This window comes from Ursus maritimus, unplaced genomic scaffold (genome assembly GCF_017311325.1).
Source record: "Ursus maritimus isolate PB19 unplaced genomic scaffold, ASM1731132v1 scaffold_11, whole genome shotgun sequence".
NCBI classification, from domain to species: Eukaryota; Metazoa; Chordata; class Mammalia; order Carnivora; family Ursidae; genus Ursus; species Ursus maritimus.
The window spans coordinates 41,797,758-41,820,786 of record NW_024423453.1 but is presented as its reverse complement, the minus strand read 5'-3'; the positions used below and the strand labels follow the sequence as shown (position 1 = coordinate 41,820,786).

The following is a 23,029-nucleotide window of genomic DNA, read 5'->3' as shown; positions in this document are numbered from 1 at the left end:
TTTTTTTTTTAATCAAGGGGAGACTTAGAATTAGGCATAAAGATGAGATTTGTATTATTATTTAAAAAATAACCTATACAGGGACGCCTGGGTGGCACAGCGGTTAAGCGTCTGCCTTCGGCTCAGGGCGTGATCCCAGTGTTCTGGGATCGAGCCCCACATCAGGCTCCTCCGCTATGAGCCTGCTTCTTCCTCTCCCACTCCCCCTGCTTGTGTTCCCTCTCTCACTGGCTGTCTCTATCTCTGTCAAATAAATAAATAAAATCTTAAAAAAAAAAAATAACCTATACATATTTTACACTGTACTCATGGGGTATTTAAAAAATAACCTATACATATTTTGCACTGTACTCATGGGGTAAAATCATAAAAGCAACTTAGTTCCTGCCCCCAGCTGCTATTTTAAAAACAGCTCAATGAGGTAAGTACTACTCTGCCCCTTGAAGAGGTGGGAGTCCATGAGTTCCTTGATGACTCCTACTAAGTACAGTTATTTTAAGTTGTCAAGCAAAGCCTCAATTCAGAAATTAAAATATCTAATAAAACAATGAATACTTTAAATCTTGATTTAAAGGTAAGATTTCCCTTTCCAGCCACAGCTGGCTCCCAGTGGGTCTTTTGCTAGAAGAGGCACAATGTCCCCTTCTCTTTTCCGGACTAGAGTTTCTGTTCTCCCTCCATTCCACTGACTGCAGTTTCTGCAGTGCCCCACCCCTACCAAGGCCTGGAGAAGGGGAGAGAAAACAGGTAAAGGGGATAGAAAATAGCATACACTAGGTACTGTTGCTAAGATGCCTCAGTGTTCTCTGGGCCTGGCAGATGTTTAAGCTTAACTCTTGCACAGCCACACTCCTGGGTTCTTTGTAGGCTTCTCTGTTGTGTCCCCCTAATTATAATCCCCACGATGCAGAAGATACATTCTATTCCTCTGAGGGCAACACAACAGCCTACCGCTCACGTCTCCCTTCTCCAGCTTGCCCTTCACTCTCTTCCAGTCTGCTTTTTCAGAGGTTCATTCCACACAGACTTTAGGTTAGGTTTCAGCGCTCTCTGGGTGGAACTGAACATAGCTCCAGTGGCCTCTTGCTCTCTCTTTTGAATATGGCTCACCCATATACACTCCAGGATTGTTGGCCAATTCCATGCTTTTACGTAATAATGGACAGAATCAACCAATAGATATAGATCTACATAGATGGTAAAATCAGCAAAATTATTTTTACATAAGAAATTGGTTATTTTCGTACTGTCTTTCAAGAGCACTGGGAAATGGTAAGCCCACATTTTACTCTTACCATTTCTGAATACTTACAAGAATTAAGCTTGACCACTACTGAAACTGTTAATAAAAATGTTGCTGAAATGTTACTTAGAATGTTTGATCCAATAACTTACTCAGTTTCTTCAAGTAATTTAGTTTCATTAGAAGCCACCACTCTAAAATACAACAAATTACTTGCTAAGAAGCATCATTTAAAGAGTTTAAGCTCAAAGTTCGATTTAACTTAAATAGACTTTAAATTTAAAGCTTTAAATTTCTATTTAGGCCATGTTATATTAAATGCCACGTTAACTTTATAAAGCCAAAGAACAAGTCAAAAGATAGAATAGTGTTGAGAAAGTCAGTGATTAGAGGACCTGCTCATAAAGACTTTTTTTTTTTTTTAAGATTTTATTTATTTATTTATTTGACAGAGAGAGACAGTGAGAGAGGGAACATAAGCAAGGGGAGCGTGAGAGGGAGAAGCAGGCTTCCCACTAATCAGGGAGCCCAATGAGGGGCTCGATTCCAGGACCCCGGGATCATGACCTGAGCCAAAGGCAGCCGCTTAACTGATGAGCCACCCAGGCGCCCCTAGGCTTTTATCTTTTTAAGAAAATAAAAACCATTCTTCTTTTTCTATTTCTGCCTCTTACAGTAGAAAGATTCACCAGAACTTGGATTTCAAAGGATAAAAAAGGCAACCTAAAGCCTGCTCTTCCATAGCTAAAATAGCTTTAACAAAGAGAGCAACCCAACACATTCAGATGGTAAACTAACTCAAGAGTCGAGAACAGTCAACCAGAATAAGATCTGCAGCAAGTTCAAGTGTTAGAAATTATTGAAAGGTGAGATAGATATAGCTTTTAAAAATATAATAATTAGAGGTGCCTGGGTGGCTCAGTCGGTTCAGTGTTCAATTCTTGGTTTCAGCTCAGGTCATGATCTCAGGGTCCTTGGATAGAGCCCCATGTCAGGTTCTGTGCTCAGTGTGGAGTCTGCTTGAGATTCTCTCCCACTGACCCTCCCCCCCGGCTTTTGCCCTCTATCTCTCAAATAAATAAATAAATAAATAAATAAGATCTTCAAAAAAAATGTTATTAACAAAATTTAAAGTTGAAGTTGTTTTGCATCTAATCTAAACTTATTTTTCAAAGAGTTATAGTATAGGAAATTTACTTACAAATAAATATAAATACTAGGAAGACTGAACAAAGCCCGATATTTGAATCTGATGAAATATAGGCCTGGAAGTTTGAACCATACCCTTTGGTCAAATAAGAACCATACTTTAAACAAACAAAAAACACCCAACTAACAGGGCTATTTTTGTGAAACTTCTAAACACATAAAACAGCCACAGACATTAAAAATATTGAAACATTAAAATGTATAAAATATTGATTTTTTTGAGGGTAAAACAGGCCAAACTAACTGAAATTAGGGCTATCCCAGGAATATGACTATATATATATATATTTTTTTTCTTTAACTTGACACTGCCACCACCTGGTGGCATGACGTTAAAATTGCAGGCTCAGTTTTCTTGAGTAAATCTTCTCCAAGTTGGCTGATTTAGGGAGAGAAGATAGTTATGAATGAAGAATGGAGGTAGCAAACCTGTAACTCACATGAAGCATATAAGAGTACAGGGAACTCTATAGCTCTAGAGTCAGGCTTCTCAGACATCTGGCAACCAGCTCCAATAGCGAAGGAAAATAATTTTTTTTTTTTAAAGATTTTATTTATTCATTCGACAGGGATAGAGACAGCCAGCGAGAGAGGGAACACAAGCAGGGGGAGTGGGAAAGGAAGAAGCAGGCTCATAGCGGAAGAGCCTGATGTGGGGCTCGATCCCATAACGCTGGGATCACGCCCTGAGCAGAAGGCAGACGCTTAACTGCTGTGCCACCCAGGCGCCCCCAAGGAAAATAATTTCTGAAGGAAAGTTTAAAAAGCCTAGTTCAAAGCTAACTACTACAAAAGAAAATACAAACAAACAAATATAAAAATCTCTGAAATCGTTAAATCCTATAAAAAAAAAGAACCTCTGAATTCTGAGTATAAAGTCATGCAAGTTTCACAGCTGTAATATTACCCATTGTAATTATTAGTTTAAATTCTAGGAAACGGGTCCCCTCCCAGTCCCAGAGGATGAATTATGATGGCTTAGCCTTCCAGCGTGAGCATGTAACTCAAAGCTGGCCAATGAGACATAAAGAAAAGCCTAGTTGGGAAAGGGGGCATTCTCGGATTTTCTTCCTGGAAAAAAAGAGATGTACAAGAAGCAAATACATCTTTCTTTCTTCCAGCTTTGAATACCATCATGGAAGACATAGTAGCTGCAGTAGCTACCTGCATCTAAAAAGGGAAAGCCAAAAAATGGCAGAGAAGCCAGTCATCAATCTGTGGTTAGATTAACCAATCCTGACACAGTCCACCTCTAAACTTCTTATATAAGAACCCCTATTATTTAACCCAATTTGGATCTATTTCTCTGTTATTTGTGGCTGAAAATATCCTGATTCATGTTTATAAAAAACCCATAACATTGGGCAGCATTTCCCAAAGTGTGTTCCATGGAACATTAATCTCTCATGAAAATGGGTCGAGTAAGGGGCGCCTTGGTGGCTCGGTTGGTTAAGCATAACTTCAGGTCAGACTGTGATCTGAGGGTCCTGGAATTGAACCCCATGTCAGGCTCCCCACTTGGCAGGGAGTCTGCTTTTCCCTCTCCCTCTGCCTCTCCCCCTGCTCGTGCTCTCTCTCAAATAAATAAATAATCTTAAAAAAAAAAAAAAAAGAAAATGGGTCAAATAAGATCCACAATGTATGTACCCCCATATTACAGGACCTGAAAACTCAAATAAGCTAGTTTATCTTTATTAATCCAGGATCCCCCAATACCTTCGATTATAGAACTTTCCTTTTAACTAACACCTATTATATATCCATTCTACAGAATTACTTTGGGTAATGCTGAGCTAGTGTCCAGCAAACTATAATTCAGGCAAAGTGGTGGTAAAAAGAAAGTATGGAGCTTAAAATTTATGCTTAATCATTCATATATGATACTTCTGAGGCTGAATCCCCCCTCTCAAATGAGATTACTATAATCACGACTACTTAGTGGAAATCATCTTTACTGCTATATGTTGTAGGGAAGACAAAGAAAAACTATAGGCCAAGGAGGAAGGCTCCTAGACCAAGAACACAATAGCTGGGACTGAAACTAGACAGAGCTGTATTGATTTGTGCATGCACTCAACAACATTTATTCTGTCTCTACATGTCTGAGTAATTGCATTCCACACTGGGGAAAAACATGATTAAGATATCTCTGCCCTCAAAGAACGTCTGCCGTGGAAATAAGTCATATAAAGACTTCACTCTATAAAAGAAATATATACAAGATGGTCAAAGCACAAGGAAGTTCTAAACTGTTGAGAAGGAGGGGATAAAAACTCAGAAAAGATTCTTGAGGTGGGTCTTAATGGACAGATGTCTCTAGTTAACAGCCAGGTTGGAGTTTGTTAGTTGCACTAGTAAAAAGAGCCAGCCAAGCACAGCATGGAAAAACACAAAGATATAAAATGAGTAGCACTTAGGAAGCTGTAAACAATTTGGCATAACTGATCTGCAAGGCTAGCGAAGGGGTAACAGCAGGTTATTAGAGTGGCTAGTGGCAGGAGCTAGATTACAGAGGCTTTAAAGCCAAGCTGAGGAATTTGGACTTTATTATTCAGGATTGGGAAAACATCCAAAGGACATTAAAGATAACTACTACAGCAGATAGGAGAAAGTGAAGACTGGAGACAGGGAGACTGGTAAAGACAATAATTCAAAACTCTGGGCCAGAGATAATGAGAATCTAAGCCAAAACAGTGGCAGTAGAGCGGGAGACAGAAGGAGGCATTTGAGAGATACTGGTGTGTAGAATCAACTGAGGTTTAGAATGAGCTGGATATGGAGGAAAGGAAGAAAAAAACCCCAAGATAACTACCTGGTTTGGGTGACTAAGTGGATAGTAGTTCCAGAATGTAGAAGACACAGAAGCAGGTTTGGTAATGAACTGAGCTGTAAACACTCAGACTGTGCTTTGCCTGTCTGCCATCCAAGGAGAGAGGTCTAGTTGGTAGCTGAACAGACAAGTGTGGAGCTCAGTGCAGAGGGACAGGCAGGAGCTAAAGACTGGGGAATCAAAGGTGTGTGGGTGGCAATGGCAGTCGTGGGAGTAGATGAGATTTCCCAAAAAGAAGGCGCAGAGCAAGAAGGGAGAGGGACTGAGGACAGAATGTTGGGGACCAGACTAGGGATCCCTAGTTTGCCTGGGTTTGAGTTATTTTTCCCTGTTTCAAAAATCTTCACAGAAAACATATATTTACTTAAGATAAAGGCTAAGTAGGCTAAAGTCCCATGAATGGTAGTTCTTCCAAAATGAGACTTCAGTGAAAAGAATATGCAAACTCTTCCTTACAATTAGGAAGAGGGAAGTACTATTTTAAAGCCTAGATTTCTATCAACTAAATACGTTAGCACGAGTTATTTCACGTCAATTTTGTAGAGCTCTTATTGGTGTGACTTAGATCTCTGGTTGAAATAATGAAAAAAAAAAAAGGAATGGGAATGAAATAATAGTCATGAATCTAAAACAGGGACTTGATAATAGTTTGGAAAACACCAGACTAAGATAATTCCAGGAGTGAAAATAGGGCAAGTACAAGAAACGCTAAACTAACTAAAGGTAACTGACAATAAGTGGTGATGGATTACGTAAAAGATAAAAAGAACCGAAGTTAATCTTCCAATGTGAAGGAAGCAGAATTGTGGAAGTGACAGACCCCAGGATGATCTCTGTTTTCTGCATTCTTACACATGTTCAGTTAAAAACAGAAGTCTGGAAAGAATATGAAGTTTCTTTTAGAGCTACAGATCTTACTCAGATATTAGTTATACAGACTAAAAATGCAATCTAAGGGAATAAGTATGGAGGAGAAAACATCCTTTGGAATCAATCTTGAAGGGCATGGGAGTGAAGAGAAGAAAACAGCAGTAAATGGTAATAGAGTAGTCCCCCCACTTATCTGCAGGGGATATGGTCCTAGGCCCCTGCATATACTGTTTTTCCCTATACATAGATACCTATGATAAAGTGTAATTAATTAATACATTAGGCTCAAGAAGAGCCTGCTTCTCCCTCTCCCTCTGCCCCTCCCCTGCTTGCGCTCTCTTTCTCTCACTCTCTCTCTCTCAAATAAGTAAATAAAATCTTAAGGAAAAAAAAAAAAGAACCTTTCAATGCAGCAGAAATTAAAATTATTTAAATAAATTAGAACCCCTGGCATTCAAAAAAGTAGAAAAATCCCAGGCAGATAATATTTATAGAAGTATAAACATACACTAGTGAAAATGTATTTGTGCAGCAAAACTAGCAAAAAAAAAAAAAAAGATTATACAAGAAAATGGTCAAGTATTACCATATTTCAAGGAAAAATCAAAATACAAATGTTATTTGTTGATTATAACACTACAGCCCAGCATCACTACTGCAGCCTAAGGAGGGAAAGAAAATCAAAGATAAAGCAGAGTGTTTTCTGTATAACTCAGGTATTCATAGAGAATGGACTACATTATCAGTAAACACTTTGTTATCTGATCAATTGTGCTACAGTTATAGAACTTTATACTTCCATAAAATGATGTCCTATTTCTATTACCATGCCTTCGGCCAGCCCTTTTGGCTTACTGACTTATCTAATCCACCTCCAACCTCCTTCCTCCCTTACCCAGGTCCACTCCCAGTTTCCTCTAGAGCTCGAAGTGGCACTGTGACACTTCTTCGACCTATAAAAATTGAGCAAAAGTCTACTGGAGAGCTTCTGGGAAAGCTTTTGTTTTCCTGCTAAGGGAGACAGCCATTCCAGCAATTTACCGTCCTTCACAAAAGGAGCTGTGGCGGCCATCTCATGACTGTGATGGAAAGGCCAAGAGGCTCACGAAGATGCCGACCCTGAGACCACTGCATCACTGATCCAGACTAAGAGACACCTACCTCTGGACTGTATGTGAGAAAAAGAAACTTCCATTTAAGCCACTATTAGTCAGATATTCAATTACTTGCAGACACAAGTAATCTTTATCAAACATCTTAGAAAACTTTAAAGCTAGTAAGAACATGGTTTAGAAGTTGACCTGTTGTATCATGTGTTCATTTATTTGTTCGATTGGTTAAATGCCTACTTTCTATTAGGCTTAGTGTTAGGTTTTGGGGAGAGAAAGCTGAAGATAAAGTCTCTCGGTTTGAGCCGCATACTTAATGTGAGAGACGTGTAAACACGACAACCGTGATAAATGCTCTAACAGAGCATTAACAAGCTTCAATAATAGCAAAGGGGAACCAGGAGAGGTGTTTTTTTCTTTTTGTTTTTTCAAAATTCAAAATCTAGGTCTAAGTCAGAAAACTCTAAGACCAGTCCTGCTCTGTCCTCCCAAATGATCAGTGAAAAGTAGGAGAGGAGGAAGAAAGCGTGGAAGCACGAGTTAGGCACTGGTGGGGATTTCTGATAACCCTGACCTACCTACAGCTGTTGTCCACACTATCAGGCAACAGGAGGTTCGAAGAAGCTCTCCTGCCTGTGTTATTGGGAGCACAGTGGGCCTGGAGCTTCTCATTCTTACAGAACCACAGCGGTCCGGGACACCTAGCTGGGAGTGAGGGTTCCCATGTTCGAGAAAGGGAAAGGGTGCACTAACCCGAGCAGGAGGTGCCGCTGCAAGGCAGAGGACTAAGGGGGAACACTGGTTCCTTCAGGAGACGCCGGCCTGGATGAATGCCAAGGACCAGACGCTTCTTCCAAAACCGTTCCTATGTGAGCCAGAGTAGAGATGCTCACCCCAAAGAGAAAGTGGGCCACTGGGGAGGGAAGAATTCAAACTGGCTGAATTTACCTCAGTTTATTGGGCTTACTGAGAAATCCCTCAGGTGACTTCCTTTTTTACTACCAGGTGGAATAGGCTCAAATTTGAAATTAGGTTTCATTTCTGCCCATGTGAGTTTGTAACCTGAGCATTTATATTGGCTATGTAAGGGTCTTGGGTATCTTTTCACTCAAAAACATAATCATCGTCATCATTTAGGCTACCTGAACCTGACTTTCGGAGAATATAGACAGACAGCATGTATTCTCCATCCACACACAAAGACAAGCAACAAAGGGGAAAATCTACATTTAGATAAAAATTACTATTTTTAAAAAATCTGAACTTCACAGACTCAAGGTGTGCACTGCTCATGACTGTAGATTCCACTCCTAAACGTCTTCCCACTCTATTCTCCTCAAGCCTAGAGCCAGTGTCTTATTTCAGGACTTCATCGTCTCTTAACTGAACAATTTTACAGTGGGCACTCCTACTTATCTTCTGTACTGCCCACAGAACCATCTTTCTAAAATAAGGCTCTGAGGGGCACCTGGGTGGCTTAGCTGGTTAAGAGGCTGCCTTCAGCACAGGTCATGATTTCAGGGTCCTGGGATCCAGCCTGGAGTCGGAGTCGGGGCTCCCTGCTCAGCAGGGAGTCTGCTTGTCCCTCTCCCTCGGCCCCTCCCCCCAGTTTATGCTCTCTCTTTCAAATACATAAAATCTTTAAAATAAAATAAAATAAGGCTGTGATTACCTCATCTCCCTACTCAAAATCCTTCAAGAGAAAGAGTCCTTTATTATCAGCATCTGCCTACCAATCCAGCTATTGTTCATGGATCCCTTACACGAAATGGAGCAGTAAAGAACAACACCTAATACGTGAGGTGCCTGGCTGGCTCAGCTGGTAGAGCATGTGACTCTTCATCTCAGGGTTGTAAGTTCGAGCCCCATGTTGGATGGAGATTACCTAAAAAAATAAATAAATAAAATCTTCCCCCCCAAAAAAGGTTCTATCACACATTATATAGTTCTATACACACCTGGTTTTTGCATAAAATAACAAAAGCTAAAGCATTACTATATATTGGGGCACCTGGCCAGCTGGGTCTGTAGTGCATGTGACTCTTCATCTCAGGTCGTGAGCCCCATGTTGGGCATAGAGTTTACATTAAAATAAAAAAAAAACCACATTTCTATGTATCAGTCATTATTGTAAGCAGTTATATATAACCCATTTATTATATGTCACAACCACCCTGTGAAGTAGGAAACTTTAGGAACATTGTACATATGAGAAAAGAGAGGCAAAAGAGGTTTCTAGTAAATGGAAGAAGTTGGATTTGAATCTAAAGACTCTGGGTCTGGAGTCTTCTCTTTTAAGTCACTGCCTTAACATACTGGTCTCTGTTATCCACTATGCCCTGCACCCTCAACACTCTCCTAAGCTCCCATAATTCTTTTCAGAACCAACTTAAATGTCTCCTTCCTTAACCGAAAGGCTGTCCTTAGCAGAATTAACTTTCAGCTCCTTTTGTACTACCATCTTCTCCAGTAGAACGCACATCACATCATCCTGCAATGATTTGTGGATAGGTGTGTCTCCTCACTAGACTGTGAGGTCCTGGGGACAGGAAGGACCTAATTTATCATTATGTCCCTGTCACCAGTTCCAACACCGGCCACAGCAAGCATTCACTAAACATTTACTGAACTGAGTGAATTTCAATAGAAATAATGCTTATTTTTATTTAAAAACATTTCAAAGTTGTCCACATGGCCCATTAGTGGATCTACTCTTTATTTACTCAGTTTTGGCAATAAATAATTCTATATACTCATTTCTAAAAACCAGTTTTAAAAAATCTTTAAATTATCATAGAGAATCTATTAGGGTCTCCCAAATCAATACACTGTGTCTGAAATCCAGCTTAGCATGGATTTCAAAATGTAATGTTTAACACAAACCTAGTCCTAGAAAATGTGTCCCCTAGACTACCTTCCACTAGTCATAAATGGGTTGCAAATCAGAATTTAGATGAAGAACTATGGAAGACCTTAACAGAGCAAAATAATTTCTTTTAAAAGGTATGATTTCCATAATTCTGACCCCTTAATTAAATTTTAAAAAATCAGTTAAAAACTGCTACAAAGACTTGCTGCAGCACTAATGAAATTCTCTGAATCAGTGCATGGTTTCATTAGAACTAACTTCATACCCTTTGTTTCCTTTAATTCTCACTCACTTGTCAAATACCTGTCATTTGCCAAGAACTATGCCCAGTCCTGAGGATACAGGCTGACTAATGATGGGGTTGAGTCACCTAACAGCTGCAGCACAGAGGGGTGGATTGGAGTTACACTCAGGGTGCTCTGGCAGGGAAGAAAAGAAATATCCAAGTCAGAACGGGGAGTACTAGAAGGATAGACAGGGGTGTGAATACAAAATAAAAGCATATTGGAAATGGTATTCCTGGGGCGCCTGGGTGGCTCAGTTGGTTAAGAGTCTGCCTTCAGCTCAGGTCATGATCCCAGGGTCCTGGGATAGAGCCCCGCGCCGGGCTCCCTGCTCAGCAGGGGGTCTGCTTCTCCCTCTCCCTCTGCTTGTATTCTCTCTATCTCTGTCTCTGTCTCTCTCTCTCAAATAAATAAATAAAATCTTTAAAAAAAAAAAGGAAATGGTATTCCTTTTGGGAAAAGACTAAAAACTGTGCGTTTCAAATCAGTAGTGGTCAGTTATTTCCAAGACTGCCAGGTGACACTATGACTAGCTTGTCACGCACAGTAATTATAACATTTCTCTTACGTAGTCACGTACATGTTCTAGGACGCCATCCCACATCCATCAATAGAAGCTAAGGTAAAATGAAGGAAGCCCTTCCCTCGAGGTTGAGATCGCTCCTTCATTTCTAAGGCCAAGCTATTCAAAACAAAGAAAAGGAGAACCAGAAGATGATGGAAAGAATAGCTCATCCTAATGCGCTTTGTCTTGCTTTTCTTTACAAAAGATAGTTAGAAAGACCATGGACACACACACACTGACACACACATATACACTTTCTCTCTCCTCACACATACACCTACACAGACACACTGACTAAAATCACTATTGCACTGGGAAAAACCAGCAAGTTTTAGCCAAAACTCCCAAAACAGTTATCAAGAAGAAAAAAATCATCTCTTGACCTTTAAAAAGTTCTATACATTCTTCAGGATACAGAGAAATGCCATTTCACTGAGGAGTTCCCACAATGGAATTAATTTTTAAGCTACATAAAAATTCACAACAAATTCACAACAAAGACTTAGGAGAAAAAGATCTGGTTATTTCTGGGGCGCCTGAGTGGCTTAGTCATTAAGCCTCTGCCTTCAGCTCAGGATCCCAGGGTCCTGGGATCAAATCCCGCATCGGGCTCCCTGCTCCGCTGGGAGCCTGCCTCTTCCTCTCCCACTCCCCCTGCTTGTGTTCCCTCTCTCGCTGGCTGTCTCTCTCTCTCTGTCAAATAAATAAAATCTTAAAAAAAAAAAAAAAAAAGACCTGGTTATTTCTATTTTCTGTGGAACCAAAAGTGCTGCTTCTACTACCACCAAACAGTATAACATATTTGCTTCTATTTCAGAAGAACCAGCACCCTTAAACATGCACCACCACTCTCAGCTCCACGTGAGCTTTTCTTGCCCAAGAAAGTTAGTGATTTACGTGAAAATGTTCAGGAATGCATCCATGTGACAGCTATTTAGAGAGACTAGTTTATCAACTATTTCTTCTAACCCAATCCAAATATTTATTTCAATCATGCAGAAATAAATTACTACACATTACATTATTCTCAGCAACATTAATAATGTCTTACTCATCTATACGGGGGGCGGGGGCGGGAATTTTTGCTTAATACCACAATGTAACAACACTATTTTCTAAGCTTATAATCTAATTTTTAAAAGCAATTAGATCAGCAAAATAAATAAATAAAAATATTCTGGCAGAAAAATCTTCAACTTCCCCTGCTTGGTGTACATAATAAAATCCAACCAGTAAGATACCCTGTAATATGGGCCTCAATCCAATTTCCAACCTTATTTGCCCATTACTATACAACAACAACTTCCATCTTCTTTCCAGACTGGTCACCAACTATCCACTGAACATATTTACGTTGAAGTTTTCTTTATCTGTGGTTATGTGCGAGGGATGTGGGGTCAGAATGCCTGGATTCAAATCTTGCTTTACCATTTACTAATACTATCACCGTGGGCAAGTTATTCACCCCCTTGGTGCCTCAGTCTTCTCACGGAGGTAGAGTTAATGCCTCCTCATGCAGGTGTTGGGAGTCCAGTGCTATGAAGCGTGCAAAAGCTCTGCTATGGTATGTTTGTGTTCCCCCCAAAGTTTACATGTTGAAATCCTAACCCTCAAAGGTCATGGTGATAACCTTAGGTGGGTAAGGCCTTTGGGAGGTACTGCTGTCATGAAGGTGAGCCCTCAGGAATGGGATTAGTGCCACATACACAGGCTCCAGAGAGATGCCGAAGCAATTAAACCAGGTGAGGATACAACGAGAAGCCTGTGACCCAGGAGAGTGCTCCTACCTGACCAGCCTTCAGAATGGTGAGCAACAAGGTTTTGTTGTTTATGAGCTAACCAGTCTGTCGTATTTTGTTGTAGCAGCCTGAATGGACTAAGACAAACTCTTAAACTGTACCTGGCTAAGTACTCAGGGAATTTTGGCTGCCATTTTCAACATCAGCATCAATGGCTCCGTCCGTCCCCCTTTGAGAATCTCCTCCATCCACCTGAATCCCTCAACTTGCAGCTCAAGATAATCATTTCTAGGAAGTCTCCCTAAGTATGTGGATTGATAAAAATCTTTCATCCTCTCAACTCATAGAACAATTAGGACCCATAGAACAGATAGTATTTGGCACTTATCTTACATAAATTAAAAGGCTAATTAACTATGTCTTTTCATGAAAGTTATTTAAGGTATTTATCTTGCCTTACCAAGTACAGAACATGAAACACATGTTCTAGTATTTTTCTATTGCCCACAGAACTTAGCACAGTGCATGCACAGAGCAGGCATATAGTAATATCTCTCAAAGCAGTTAATGCAAACTACACATAGTTGATGGGCTTATTTGCCATCTTAGAATATGTTAAAGAGAAACATAAATTATAACCATGAGGCTTTTAGACTGTCTTTAATAATGATCAATACATACAACCTAAAGGCAAAGGAGAAAAAAAAATGTGTTTCTTGATTTAATTTTCAGATCTACTACAAGAATGTCCGTTCTAAAGGGATGAATACATTTCTGTACATAATTGGAATCACTGGCAGAACCAAAGCAGAACAGAATGATGAAAGGAACAAAAGAAATGAAAAGAAAAGAACGAAGGAAATTTAGAGTTCCTCCATGCTCTCTCTAATCTGGAAGTAATTAACAAGAAACTCAAAGGAAGCTAACCTTTCACTTTGGCAATATGCTGAATAAACTGATCCTTCAGAGCAACCTTGAATTTGGGATCTGATTCACTGCAACACTGAGTACTTTCTATCTTCATATGAATCCCAACTTCCCTTCCAGCACTTTTAATCACCACTCATTCAAAACTCGTATTACACTTTTCACTCTAAATTTCACTCTTTCACAGGCAGATATCTTATCTTGAGCACAGCAACAAGTTCTTACAGAGCATGAATCTTCACTTCTACTTTTACAAAGGACCTCCAGTATCTGGTAAATTGGTTTGCACGTAGCAGATATTCAAATATTTGTTCTGAATGAACAAATAAACTTACGGTATGTACTCCTGGGTGAATACTAATTCAGCTGAATCTCTGAGTACCTAGTATTTCAGGCACTTTACACATATCACTTAATCTGTACCACAACCCTTTCAAGTATAATCTCTATTTCACAAACTGGGAAACTGAGGCTTTAAAGAGTTAAAAAATTTTTCGAAGATCCCACAACTAGTAAGAAGTGAGGCTGTGATTTCAACCCATGTCTCACTTCGAACTACTTCTTTTTCCATTAAGCCACATTGCTTCTTTAAAATAAGTGATCTTCAGAACCATGGTTGAGGGGCACCGTCTGATACTGACATGTCATATCAAATTTTAGTGAAAGAATAAAGCAGGTTTAGGTCAGTGAAAAGGCACTGAGTTTCGTTTGTTTTTTAAATAACTATATATAGTAAATGTCAAGGGCTATCAACCTTTTACAACTGACATATCAAAATCATGTTTTTCATTTACTTCTGGAGTGCTCAGAACAGAAGTTACAGAACAACTACCTAGTGCTCACCTCTAACTTGACCTGATTTCTGAGCAGGTGTGTAAGATTAATCTTTGACCTCCAGCTTGTAAATGGGGAAGTGGAGAGAGGGGTGTGTCACAAAACACATTTGATGCCAACTTTCAGACCTGTAGGGAGAGGAGTATATTAACAGTAACTAATTAGAACATCCTATTCCTCAAACATTCAGACCAAACAGTGATATCAAATTCACTTTTTAAAAATAGATTCACTGTACTGGAGATTCTAATTAGATCTCTTCCTTACTTCTATTTGCCAAGCTCCTCCACTTGCTAAGTAGATATTACGCTAAATTCAGAGGCAAAGAAATAAAAAACATACATTTGGCCATTTTTCCCCTGAAAGGCAGAGTTTTTCTGGCTCAAGAAATCAACCCAGAAATGCTTAATCAGCACCTGTTATGCCCAATTTCAGGCACAAATAATTACCTGGAAGAAGGTAAGATATACCACCAAAAACACCGACCATAAAGAAACAAATTGATAAATTGGACTTCAACAAAATTAAAAAAACTTCTGTTCTTCAGAAGATAGTCAAGAGAATGAAAAGACAACCAAAGACTGGTAGAAAAAAGTTCAGAGAACATTTATCTAATAAAGGAATTGCACCCAGAATATATAAAGAATTGTCTAAACTCAATAATAAAAACAACCCAAGTTTTAAAAAAGACAAAAAAGGAGGGCACCTGGGTGGCTCAGCTGGTTAAGCATTTGACTCTTGATTTCGGTTCACGTCCTGATCTCAAAGTCATAAGACTGAGCCCTGCGTTGGGATCCACGCTCAGCATGGAGCCTGCTTAAGATTCTCCCTCTCCCTCAGGCCCTCCCCGCCCCGTCCCAGCTCACATGTGAGCACTCCAAAAAAAAAAAAAAAAAAAAAAATTTTAAAGGTAAGAGATCTGTATTGACATTTTATCAAAGAAGACATATGGATGACAAATAAACACGTGTAAAGATGCTCAACATTATTAATCACTGGGGAAACGGAAAAAAGCCACAATGAGATATCACTATATACTTATTAGAATGCATATGATACCAAGTATTGGCAAGGATGTGGAGGGACTGGGAACTCTCATACATTACTGCTGGGAATGTAAACTGGCACAAGCATTTTAGAAAACAGGTGAAAAAAAACACCTACCATATGACCCAGCCATTCCACTCCTAGGTGTTTACCCAACACAAATAAAAACATATATCCCTACAAAGACTTGTACACAAATGTTTATAGCAGCTTTATTTCTAATGCCCAAAACTAGAACAAAAAACCCAAACGTCTATCAAAAAGATAAACAGACTGTCATATCTCCAGACAATGTAATATCCCTAAGCAATAAAAATGAATGAACAATACAGCAACATGGATACACCTTAAAACAATTATGCTGAGTAAAAGAAGCCAGGAAAAAGACTACATACTGTATGATTCCATTGATATAAAATTCTAGGAAATATAAACCAATGTATAGTGACAGCAAATCAGTGCTTGCCTGGGAATGGGAGCAGGGGAAGCAGGGCAGGGAAGGGCAGGAGACAAAGACTAAAAAGGGGAATGAAGAAATTTTGGGATGACGGATATGCTCATTATCCTGACCGTGGTGATGGTTTCATGGATGTATACCTATGCCAGAACTTACCAATTCATAAACTTTAAATGTGAGTTTTTGTATGTCAATTATTCCTTAATAAAGCTATTAAAAACTAATCAAGAAGATAAGACTGATACATGTAAAAAGTTAAACAAAATTTAAAATCTGTGGTATGTATCCTCTACATGTATCCTTTAAGATGGCCCCAATGATCCCTGCCCCTTGGTATTTATGCCCATTTGTAATCTCTGCTTACGTCTGGGCTGTGTTTAATGACTTGTTTCATTAAAACAGAATGTAGCAGATGTAAAGAGATGTCAGTTCCAAGATTAAGTTGCTAGCAAACCTAGTAGCTTCTGTCTTGGACTCCCTTCATGTTTGCTCTATGGGAAGGCAGCTGCCATACTGTGAGCTGTCCTATGGAGAAGCCCTTGGTATAAGGAATGAAGGAGGCCTCTGTCTAAAAACTATCAAGGAATCAAGGCCCTCAGTCCAACAGCCTTCAGGGGACTAAATCCAATAACCATATGATTGAGTTTGGAAGTAAATCCTCTCCCAGATGAGCCTTCTGATGAGAATGTGTCCCCAGTCAACTGTTTGACTACAACCTTATGTGAGATCTTGAGCCAGAGGTACCTAACTAAGCCATGCCTGGATCCACAGAAACTGTGAAATATCAGTATTTGTTTCTTTAAGCCCCAAAGTTTTGGAGCAAACAGTCTTACAAAGTGATAGACAACGAATAAAAAATCTAAGTTACATTTATGTAAAAGAAGTTTTCAAAGCAATTGTATCCATTTAGAATACCTTCAGCTACAATAACAGAACTTTTGACTAAAACTGGATTACAAAGTCCAGAGGTCAGGCAGTCCAAGGCTAGTGCAGCATCTCAAAATGCCACCAGAGACCCGAGCCCTTTTTATTCAGGCTCTGACATGCTTAAGGAACACGTCTTCATCCTAATGCTTCTTACTGTCGGGTTACAATATAATCTCATGTCCACATCATGGTAAAGAAGGGGAAAGGGTTTTGCCTTTATGAGGAAAGTAAACACTTTCCTACAAACCTCAAAACTAGTCTTTCACTTACATCTCACTCCTCAAAACTGTTTTCCATTGCCACTCTTAGTTGCAAGGGAGCGTGGGAAGATGAGCATTTTTTCCGTAAGACACGCTGCTGCCTCAACAAAATGTTTTGTTAGTAAAGAAGAAAGGGGCAATGTTCATTACATAGAAAACCAGCAGTATGTACCAAAGCAATACATTATATCATGGTAAAGCCAAAAATATCATAGGTTTAGAGAAGGCCCAAAACACTGTAAGCTATGGGAGCTTGAGATGGTTTCTGAGAAGACAGATGTGTAGAATTTGGCTAGTTAGAAAAGAAGGGCAAGGGAATTCTCAAAGAGGATAAAAGAACAAACCATGAAGATAGAAAAATGCAATAAGGCCTGAAAGTAAATTACCCTGTATAAAGTTTCTAATTTCATGATTAACTTTTAAAAAAAGTTGCTGAGTGAAGAATATGCGTGTTGTTTCCTAGCAGGAAAGAAAATGCAGCAACATGATTAAAAGATTAAAAAAGGGGTAAAAGGATCTGAATAGACATTTCTCCAAGGAAGATCACAAATAGCCAGTAAACACATGAAAAGATACGCAACATCATTAGTCATCAGGGAAATGGAAAGCAAAACCATAATGAGATGCCACTTCACAACCACTAGGATGGCTAGAGTCAAAAAAGTCAGGTAATGATAAGTTTCAGTGAGGATGTGGTGAAACTGGAAGCTTCACGCACTGCTGGTAAGAATGTAAAATGGCGCAGCCAAATTAGAGACAAGTTTGGAAGTTCTTCAAATAATTAATCATGTTATTATATGACCCAGCAATTCCCAAGAGAAATGAAAACATGTGTCCACACTAAAACTTGTACATGAAGTTTACAGCAGCATCACATATAACAGTCAAAAGGTGGAAACAACCCAAATAGCCACCAACTGATGAATGGATAAATAAAATGTGGTATCTTAATACAATGGAATATTACTCGGCCATAAAAAGGAATGGCATACTGATACATACTACAACACGGACAAACCTTGAAAACATTACACTAAATGAAAGAAGCCAATCATGAAAGATACACATTATGTGATTCCATTCACATGAATTGTCCAGAACAAGGAAATTTACAAGAACAGAAAGTAGCTTATTGGGGGGCACCTGGGTGGCTCAGTCAGTTGAGTGGCTGGCTCTTGATTTTGGCTCAGGTCATGATCTCAGGGTTCCGAGATTGAGCCCCGAGTCAGGCTCCACGCTCAGTGTGGAGTTTGCTTGAAATTCTCTCTCTCTCTCTCCCTTTGCCCCTCCCCCTGCTCACACACGCTCTAAAATAAATAAATAAATAAATAAATAAATAAATAAATAAATAAATAAAATCTTTAAAGAAAAGAAAAAAGAAAGAAAGAGGTAGGTTACTAGTTGCCTACAGCTAAGGAGGGGTAGGTGGGCTGCTACCACCTTGGTCCAAACCACCATTACTTCACAGCTGGATTATTCCAATAACTTAACCTACCTGTTTCCCCACTTCCACTCTTTGTCCACTAACAGATCCCAAGTGCCTAGAATGGTATCTGGCACACAGAAGACAGTACGTATTCAATAATTTTGTTGTTATTAGTCTAACTCCAAGTCCTGTGCTCTTTTCCAGTTTTTTCTGTTGATTTATTTTGTAAATATCTAACCTGGTAGGAGAAAGAGTGCTACTCAGCATTCAAACCCTCTTCCTCTTTCAGGAATTGCGGGTGCCAACAGGAGGGAGCTACTGCCCATCATAGAAACTAGAAACCCCAATCATTTATTTCCCCAGTTCCCCTGGCAACTAGAGTGTAGGCATGTAATCCAGGCTTGGTCAATGACATATACTTCCCAAAACTGTGACTGGTAGCTAAGACAGAGTTGTTTTATTCTTTTGAGGGTTTGGCGGGCGGGGGGGGGGGGGGGGGATCTGCTTCTTTAGCCAGGGTCATGAGCACCAGTGGAATCCACTTCTGAGGTCAGCAATGTCAACAGAGCCAGATGCAGGGGTCATGGCATGGCTCTGGGGCAGCAGAATCCTTAGAACACAGGTTTCATGGCGTGACCTTGGCTGTGGTCTGGCTGTGCACCTTCCCTCGTTCCTGCCTTCTTTTAGAACTGGGTTTCTAGCCTTCCCAGTGATTCTGTAAGTCCATCTTTTATCTTCCAATAAACTCGTTTTCTGCTAAACTCAGCCAAAGTTAGTTTGTGTTGCTTATAATTAAAAACACAGACTGACTCAAGGCTACTTAACAAACTTTGACCTTCTTGGACCCAGGAGCAACATTTTAAAAAAGCAGTGTTTCAGAATTTTCCTGTGAAGAAACATAATCCCATATATCTCCAAACAGAAAAAAATTCATCTCCTTACTATTCTTGATTCACTTTTCCTATTCCTGTTATCTTCTAGAGAATCAGGATTCTTCCGTGCCTCACCCCAAAACAAGTCCATAGCCCATTTCCCTAAAGTTCCACTTCTTGCCTACACTATAAATTCCACATGATTATTCACCCCCTCAGTTGTATAAAAGAATAAAAAAATAAAATTAAAATGCAGTGGAATCTTGGGGCACCTGGGTGGCTCAGTCGTTAAGCATCTGCTTCAGCTCAGGTCATGATCCCAGGGTCCTGGGATCGAGCCCCGCATCGGCTCCCTGCTCAGNNGGAAGGTGGCTTCTCCCTCTCCCACTGCCCCTGCTGGTGTTCCCTCTCTCGCTGTGTCTCTTTATATCAAATAAATAAAATCTTAAAAAAAAATGTAGTGGAATCTTATAATACAGACCAAATACATGTTCTTGGAAGCAACCACGATTTTCTTCAATAGCTGAATGAATAAACAAACTGTGGCACATCTATGCAATGCAATATTGTTCAGCAATAAAAAGAAATGAGCTACCAAGCCACCAAAAGGCACGGAGGAAATCTAAAGGTATATTACTAAGTGAAAGAAGCCAGTCTGAAAAGGCTACAGACTGCATGATTCCAACTATACGACATTCCAGAAAAAGGCAAAACTGTAGAATAGTAAACAATATCAATGGTTGCTAGGGATTAGGGGAGAGGGAAGGATGGACAAATAACTGGAGCACAGGAGATTCTCAGGGCAGCAAAACAATTCTGTATGATCCTGTAATGGCAGATACACGACATTTATGCATTTGTCAAAATTCACACAACATACAAAATGTGAACCCTAATGTAAACGATGGACTTTATTTAATGACAAGGTATCAATATTGGCTCATCGACTATAACAACTGTACTACACTAAATACAAAACGTAAATCACAGTGGAAATTGCGTGTAGGTAGGGAGAAGGGATGGTACAGGTATCCCCACTCTTCAAAAGTTCATGTTATGCCATTTTCCTTTTATGAAAGACCTATATTACTACCCATTTTTGCTAACTAAAAGATATCTGAAGAGTATTTTTGTTTTTTACAAAAAAAGATAAAAAGCAAAAATACTGTTTCAGCGTTCATTGTGCAGCTAGCCAGTACTGAGGTAGCACGCACCCAGATCAGTGAGAGCGGCTCCAGCAAGCTCCTTCCCTGGGAGCTACACTCAGCATCTGAGCAGCAGGCTCCACGGCTTTGAACTGGATCTATGAGCATCTGCACTTTATCCTGATTTATTTTGTGCATCTGTTAGCAAGATGTGTCCTACAGGTATCTGAAAAGCCAAAGAGAGGCTCCTTTTGGGGTTCAGAAACACTCAAAAATTTTTTCCATATAGATTAATGGTAGTTGCTTTTTCACTTCATGCCATTTTAGCTTACAAAAGGTTTCACAGGAATGTTCCACTTTCGGATAGTGGAGGAGAATTATACAGTTGACCACTGAACAATGCAGAGCTTAGGGGTGACACTCATGCAGTCAAAAATCCACATATAACTTTTGACTCCCCCAAAACTTAAGTGCTAATAGCCCACTGTTGCCCAGAAGCCTTACCAACAACAGTTAACACATATTTTGTATATGCTGTATGTATTAGATACTGTATTCTTATAATAAAGCAAGCTAGGGAAAAGAAAATGTTAAGACAATCATAAGAAAGAGAAGATACATTTACAGTATTATATGTATCGAAAAGAATCCATGTATAAGTGGACTCATGTAGTTCAAACCCCATGTTGTTAAAGGATCAACTGTATTTGGGAACTTTCTGTACCTTCCCATCCATTCTTCTGTAACCCTAAAAGGAACTAAAATACTATAAAATAACATCATGGCAGGTGGGAGGATGAAAGTTAAAACATTCTAAGCTCCTTGTATTGTTTAGGAGAAAGAGATGTTGATTATCTTTAGATTCTGAGTCAAATAATGCATGTTAAAATTTAATGGAAACCACTACATGAAAAGAAGATTAAATAAAACAAATTTCTTTCTTACAAAACAAATCTGTAATCTTTACCTGCAGTGACTTACCTGAGATTCCAGAACCTCCAACTTGCGTTTCCTCGCATGAAGAGCTTTACTTGGAAAAGCCCAGTAATAATTAGATGTTCCAATCCTCTCACAGTCAACCATACCATCGTCAACTAAGCTTTGAAGGACTTCTTTCACTGACATAGCGGCTAAAAAACATCATTTTTAAAGACTCTTTATTAAGACACACCATAAATACAATTAAAAGGCTAAAAACTGAAGATAACACTTGCAACAAATATTACAGATCAAGGGTTAATAAATTAACGAGGAGCTTTTAAAAATAGCAACAACAAAAACCACAAATACGTCAACAGAAAAACAAAAGTACATCAATGGACATCTACAAAATATACAGTCAATAAACAAAAACGTCAACCCCACTAATAACTGAAGAAACGCAAAATAAAGCAATGAGATAGGATTTCTTGACTATCAAATTAAAAACACCTAAAAAATATAGTAAAACATTCAGGGTAATGGGTACTCTCAACATGGGAAGAAAATCTGGCAATATGTATCTAAAACCTTAGATTTATGCATGCCTTTTATGTAGAAATTCCATTGTTATAAAATTTGGCCAAAGAAAATAATGATGGACATGCACTGGGATGCTTGTCAAAGCACTGTTTTCAACAGCAAAAAATTGGAAACCAGTCAAATAAGTGGACTTTTTTTTTTTTTTAAAGATTTTATTTATTTGACAGAGATAGAGACAGCCAGCGAGAGAGGGAACACAAGCAGGGGGAGTGGGAGAGGAAGAAGCAGGCTCATAGCAGAGGAGCCTGATGTGGGGCTCGATCCCAGATCGCTGGGATCACGTCCTGAGCCGAAGGCAGACGCTTAACCGCCGTGCCACCCAGGCGCCCCAAATAAGTGGACTTTTAAAAGTATTTTATTGCGATAGGATACTATGTAATCATTAAATTTATGTTATAAAGTATTTAATGGCATATATATGCATTCAAAATGTATTATGTAGAATTAAAAAAAAAAGTTAAAAGACAATAGGCACTAGTTAGGCAGTGGTTATTTTTGAATGGTGGGTAAGAGGCATTTTTATTTCCTTTTCGTTCATTTCTCTTATTTTTTCCAAAAATGAATGTGTATTGCCTTTTTTGTTAAGAAAACTAAAAAAGAAAAAAAAACTTGTGAACTGAATGTTATGGTTAGGAGTAAGATTTAAAAAAATCAGAAAGAAGCTTTAAAAAATAGCATATAAAAATATAAAGTCATATTTCATGTTTGAAATTCATTAACAATTCCTACTTTCTGTTAAGTAAAACTGTACCAAGAAATTATCCATATTTTCATGTCCACTTCAATTTTTCCTACAGCAGATCCCCAAATATAATAAAATCTATTAGAAAACTACAGATTTAACAAATTTAAAAAAATCAACACCAAATGTACAAACAATCCACCCTCACTTGTA

At 39.1% G+C, this 23,029-nt stretch overlaps 1 protein-coding gene across 1 annotated transcript in view; it reads right to left on the bottom strand.

The window, feature by feature from the left end:
* The window catches only part of MND1 (meiotic nuclear divisions 1), a 62,468-nt gene that overhangs the window by 25,147 nt on the left and 14,292 nt on the right, over positions 1 to 23,029 (bottom strand). The window contains exon 6 of the mRNA XM_040625486.1: positions 21,595 to 21,743. Within this exon, the coding sequence (XP_040481420.1) occupies positions 21,595 to 21,743 (149 nt within the window). The remainder of the gene's footprint in view (positions 1 to 21,594; positions 21,744 to 23,029) is intronic.